The 6,061-nt window shown below is 37.6% G+C and overlaps 1 protein-coding gene across 1 annotated transcript; it reads right to left on the bottom strand.

Annotated features, from left to right (window-relative positions):
* Window positions 1–410: 410 nt before the first annotated feature.
* Window positions 411–5,844, bottom strand: LOC128368340 (UDP-glucuronosyltransferase-like). Its single transcript, XM_053329130.1, has 7 exons — window positions 5,756–5,844; window positions 5,633–5,658; window positions 4,152–5,206; window positions 2,761–2,892; window positions 2,434–2,521; window positions 1,995–2,214; window positions 411–861 (listed from the first exon to the last, which is right to left on the bottom strand). Exons 1-7 carry the CDS (start codon window positions 5,842–5,844, stop codon window positions 579–581), a joined length of 1,893 nt encoding a protein of 630 aa, XP_053185105.1. The 3' UTR covers window positions 411–578.
* Between the last annotated feature and the right edge of the window lie 217 nt (window positions 5,845–6,061).

Consider the following 6,061-nt stretch of genomic DNA (forward strand, 5'->3'; position numbering starts at 1 on the left):
TTCCATTTAAAACAGTTGTCTTCAGCAACTGAAAATGACACATTTGAGAGAGATGACATTGATACTTTATAAAACTCCATATTACAAGAAATTCAGGAAGGTAATCAGCTGTTTTTTGGAACTTTTTCAAAGAGCTGTGGACCTCCAATATGGCTGCTAAAGGGTGTCATATCTCCTGATGTGTTCGGTTACATGAAAAGTCTGTCAGACCATGTGTTAATATAATAATTAAACAGTTAAAAAGCTAAAAGTAAATTACTCCAACCACTTAATAACCAAAATTATTTCGGTAAACCATTTTCATTACAATCAGAGGATTGGATAACAGAAACTTTAAAAAGAGGGAGTACCTAAAATGTAATTAGTAGTTTTTACTAGTAGTTTTAAGTACATTTTTGTGACCATTTAGTTTAAAAAACACATTTTATTAGCATTGAAGTTTGTTTTTTCAGAGGACAAACATACAGAGCCACATACAGTACACTACATCAATCTGAAAAAGAAATGCAGTGTTTCGACTTCATTATTCACTTCAATACAGAATTTAGAAAATCTAACAAATGTTGCATTTAGAAATTTTACTCTGATTTTTTCTTTGCAGTCCCCTTTCTGCAACACTTGCGAGTGCAGAACAAGCAGCATTTGAGTGTCACCCAGAGAACAGTTAAGAGAATTATGATAAGAAAGCCAATGACATCCAGGCAGTGGTATTGAATCCAGTTCAGATCATGTGCCGCCACCCTTAGATGTTCAGCTCCTTTGTGTCTCATGACAAACTCAGTCCAGAAAACTGCCAGGTCTAAAGGTTCAACAGGACGGTCCAGGTGTATCTGAGACAACTCCACCATCTTGTCTTTGTAGCTGGGGAGAGACAACATTGTGGTGAAATTTAAAAAAGAAATATAGTATATTCCCACATACATCACATTAATATATACTGTAATGCTGTTTATAGTATAAATATGTCAAATAAGATGTAAGATATAAAATTAAAGACAAGATAGGTAAACTATTTTAGGTAATAATGTGATTGTTTGTCCCTTAACAACAGCAGCAACAACAAACATTTACAGTCTAACAACTAATATAAATACCTACACAAATAGTTGATATGTGAATAGTTGATGAAATAGTTGCAACCACAGAGGTGTTTTCACTTATTCATGCTACTCAGAATTACATTCACCAGTTCACCAAACCCCAGAATGATGGAGATGTAATGTTATGCAGGTTTTACTGGAGAATAAGTAAGTCCTATGATGTATTGTGTAATCGGATGTGTTTATAGTCGTTCCAAATGACCACTCTCAAAGGCAGGGTGAAAAGCTGAATGTCATGTAGAGGGGAAAGAGTACATATAATTTAAACATGGGGGTATCAGTGCACATTTTGTCCTTTGTCTTTCCTGGAAGGCATTAATAGTGTTGTATTTGTTGTTCACATTAACAGTGAAAGAAAAAGTTTGTTTAACAGGGGAAAAGTTAGTAAGAGACAAATTTTCGAACTCCCTTGTTTCCTGCCATGTTTGTGCTTGTCTGTCACTAGCTAATAAAGTCATAAGATGATCCAAAAAAAATACATTTTAAAACATTGGATTTGCAAATGTTGTGTGAGAAAACAATGTGTTTGGAATGAAACACTCAAAGTAAACATACATTCTGTTTCTGTGCAACACTTCACAAATCATCAATACAACTAACAACACAACCCTGTACAGTCCAGATAAAAGATTTAATCAGACAACATAACTGAAAAATCCTGTGTGGGTGGATCATGCATGAGCAGTGACAGGGCAGAAAAATACTGAATATATGCTATATTCCAATATGTAGATAAACATAATTCATCCTTAGAACAAATAACAACAAAGGTCATTATTTATCTTTTTTTTCTTTGTCAGTTCAGGTTTTTCTTCTGCCTGCCTTATTTGCATATTTTCTTTAATAGTTATTTTCTTTTCTTTATTCTGCTAAATTAACATCCAGATTTCTTACCTTTTGTCATAGATTATTTGATTTAGGGCTTCCAACAGGCTTTCAGTTGTGAAATCATATACAGCGAGCTTCACTGCAACACCGCGGGCCACCATGCGATGTACATTGTCTCCCTGGTCCCCAAACAGTGGAAACATCAACATAGGAACAGCATTACAGATACCCTCATAGATACCGTGGGTACCTCCATGAGTGAGGAAAGCCTTAGCCTTGGGATGGGCTGAGGGGCACAGGAAAAGCCATAAGTATAGGTAATGATGGTAATTTGGTATAATCAGTTTAATTTGTTTCCAAATGATTAAAGGTCATGTTGAAGTTGTGTAAATTCATCAACACATCTATTACTATGACCAATGCCTAAAACGCGTACAAGACAATTAGTAGTGTATGATTTGTGACACAATAGCAGCACTTCACATGGTTTTCAACTATAACACACCTAGGAGATCATTTTGAGGCAGCCACTTCATAAGTTTGACGTTCTTGGGTAAGTCATCAGGCACCACTCCAGTGTATCTCCACACAACCTGAAATGTACAATACAAATATACAGACCATTTATGTATGGGTTGTTTGACATTTTTACAGCGAGGCAAGGCAGAGGATAAGGTTGCATAATTTAGTCTGACTAGGGCGTTGAGTGTGAAAAGAAAAGAGGAAGAAAAGAACAAATGGCACATCTAATAAATGTAATCAGTAGTATGTGCCAGTGACTGATGTTGGTGATTTGAGTCAATCTGAGTGAAAAGGTTCAAACCATTGTTACCCTTTGTTTGATTTGCCGAAAAGCATCAAAGAACTGTTTAGCCTTCTCCTGAGGCATGTTGGACACCATTGAGCCCAGGGTAAAGACAATAAAGCCGTCGTCTCCTGACCCATCCACAAACTCCTTCAAGTCCTGCAGGGAGGTTAGAGCAAAACTGAATTTTAGAAAAACAAAAAAAATCTCACTTTTTAGAGTATAAGTTAAAGTATAAAAACTATATTGAAAACCTGCAGCGATGATCTATATATAAGTAATGTCATAGCAAATATCATATGATATGTTGCAATAACGTCTTATGAATGTTTTTTTCAGGCTTTGGCATTAACAACAGATTAAAATGTGCAGCAGAGTTGAAATATATCAGAATCAGAATCAGTTTCTTCAACATTTTATGCAGCATAGACCAGATAAAATGTTATTTGTGCTTTTATCAACAAATCTAGTGCTTTTGTTGAGTATGTGATACCTGCCAACACAAAAGGGAATCATTTCAGCACCAGTTTTTCATTCTTGAGATATCTCCTAACACACTTATCACCAAATTTCAATTCAAAAGTGTAAAGGCTTTCTTTCCCCATACAAAATAAAGGACATACTTGACAAGTCTCCAATGTATTTTAATGTATGGGACATGAAATAATACAAGGAAACAAGGTGGTGGTCTGTACATTCACATAGCTGTTTCCTGTCCCTTTCGCACTTACTGTATTATGTGTGTTTCCAAAAACACTTTGATAGTTGCTGACTGCACAAAAAACTAAACAAAGTATTTTTTAGATATTTAAGCCATAGAAACGGACATCCAACTAAGACTTAAAGGTGCATTAGTCTCTTTTATTTTATTATAATTTTAGCTTGGACATAATATCATCTTATAAAGTTGTTTGGCTAACTGAGCAAACAGCTACCTATTTATAGATCAGGACATGGAGCAAAATGCCTGTGGAGTCAAATCTATGTTCAATATTTACTTTCCTTTTAGTTTTGGTCTTGTTTAACTGTAGAGGAAAATATTGGGCTCTTTAGCTGTTAGATTCTCCAGATATGATTAATCACTAACTTAACCTGTGATTTGCTGAAAACTGTTGCTGCTCAAAATGGGGGTGATGAGAGAATTATAATTAACAACTAACCCATTCATATTCAGTCTTGTCATGTTATCTGTTGATTAGTAGCGCTTTAACAATAAAAGATTTACTTTCTGAAGTTGTGTCTGAACACTTCTCTGTTTTTCACTGCTTTTTCACTGATTTTGTATTTCATTATGTCAAGGTTTAAGGGGTTTTACTGTAGCCTGACTCAAAATAAAACTAGAGTATCTGATTTGCTTTAAGTGAATCCAGATGTGATGCATGTTTGTTTACTCTAGCATACATTCTTTACATACTCACCCCTGGCAGAGGAGCTTTCTTTGCACAGTTGATACCTCCGATGAAAACCATGTTGGGCATGATAGGCCTGGGCCATTCAAAAGCAAAGTCATATCTGAGAAGCCAGATAGCACCATGGCTTAAAAGGTCCTTGTAGGTCATGTTATCTCCCAAATGTCGTTTGACCAGTTCCTCAAAGTGGGCATATATTATGCGGCACATGTAGGACTCCATAACATGCATAAACATGTTCTTGACTCTCTGTGGGAAGGTCATGGTGTTTACATTACCAGAGAAAGCCACAGGCACGTAGGAAGGAGGAGAAGGGCACTGTCTAGCCTTTGAATCCAACTCGCATGGAATTCCATGCAGGAAATAAACAGCTGGAATGGAAAAGACATGAGCCAGGATGGAGCCGCAGGGAAGAAAGGGGTCTGTTAGCACAAGATCGAAGCCCTCTCCCTGCATTCGACTCATCAGAGATTTGTCGTTAAGCAAACTCTCACAACCTGTCACCATAAGAGAAGTAAAGTTAACCAAACGCTCAATATTGATAAACATATCTGTGAATTGTGGTGGCTTGTCGAACACTCCATCCTTGAGGTCGTTGAATTTTCCGTCCAGCTCAGCTTTGGTGAAGGGCACTGAGTGGATCTCTGTCCTGTAGTCCTCCGAGCCTTGGATCAACAGGCTGCTTTCAGGTACCAGAACCACAGCTTCATGACCCCTGCGGGTGAGCTCCTTCACCAGAATCTTCATACTAAGCCAGTGGCTCCCGTCCACAGGCATAACCAGCACCTTCCCCCCCTGAACGGGCCCCAGACTGAGGCAGCACATCCAGGCCATCAGCCCCAGTGTAGGAAACCACACCCCACTACTCATTGCCTTCTCTCTGGTTTGCAAGCTGACTTGTTGTAAGAAGTAGTTGTGGCTGTTGTTAAGAGGTGGTTTTATGTGTGCGTGTGTGCGTGTGTGAGTGAGTAAGTGTGTAAATTCTGTAGGAAGTTCAAGCTCTGTTATCACGCAAGCTATTACATAACCACAGGAAAACAGGGAAAGCAAGATTCCCAGTGGAACTTTGTCTCCAGTTAATCATTGTTTTACATGACTTTGATTATTGTCTTTGTGTATTCATTAACACTTGGCACACTTACAGTTGACATGAATTGCAGTTTGCAATTGACATACATTAACTTTTACCTTTTATATTGTTATATAGTTGTGATTCAGTTTTGTTCCCATGGTATGTAAAATAGTGCAAAAGTACTATGAATACACTGTTTGCACTTTTGTGATACCAATAGTAAACATGTTCCATTTATTTAACATGCTTTTTTTTAAATGAAATGTATTTTACTTAAGTTCAATATCTGTTTGTAGTCTTATTTGTTTTGTTTTTTTCAACAGTAGGCTAAAGATCAGGGTTAGAGTTGCAAGTCATGATGGCTCTGCTTGCAGCTTGAACTGTGATTAGTGCAAAGCCGTGTAAAGTCTCTGTTTACTTTGGCTGTTCCCGTCTCTCCTCTCCCTGAAACACAGACACATGCGTGCTTAATGGGCTATTGAAACTGCCCCCTTTTTTTTTCACCCTCTTTAGTCACACACACCAACACGCACACACATACCTACAACCATTGTAAAAGGAGACCAGTGGCGTGCAAAGCCTCTTGTAGGAGGAACCTGACACCGTTCTCTTCGGAGGGGGTGATAACATCAAAACAATGTAATTCATGGAATTTACCCCTGGTTACAACTTGCTTTACCCTCGGAAACCTCTTATGAAAGTGACTGTAGGGCTTGTTGCGTGAGTGGAATATGGTCTTAATCAAAAATGTCAAAAGCATAAATCCATCAAAAAGATCCAAGACACACTGGAGGGTTTGTGTAAAATTAAAATGGCTTTGTATTTATCATGGCCAATGTGTTGCAAC

Source organism: Scomber japonicus, chromosome 11 (assembly GCF_027409825.1).
Source record: "Scomber japonicus isolate fScoJap1 chromosome 11, fScoJap1.pri, whole genome shotgun sequence".
NCBI lineage: Eukaryota > Metazoa > Chordata > Actinopteri > Scombriformes > Scombridae > Scomber > Scomber japonicus.

Bases quoted from the DNA above. Each gene is read 5' to 3' on its own strand.
- LOC128368340 (XM_053329130.1), bottom strand. From the start codon at position 5,844: ATGTTATCACCCCCTCCGAAGAGAACGGTGTCAGGTTCCTCCTACAAG. The intron at 5,659-5,755 runs GTATGTGTGTGC...TCTGTGTTTCAG, and splicing joins TCCTTTTACAATGGTTGTAG to GGAGAGGAGAGACGGGAACA. The intron at 862-1,994 runs GTAAGAAATCTG...GTCTCTCCCCAG, and splicing joins CAAATAATCTATGACAAAAG to CTACAAAGACAAGATGGTGG.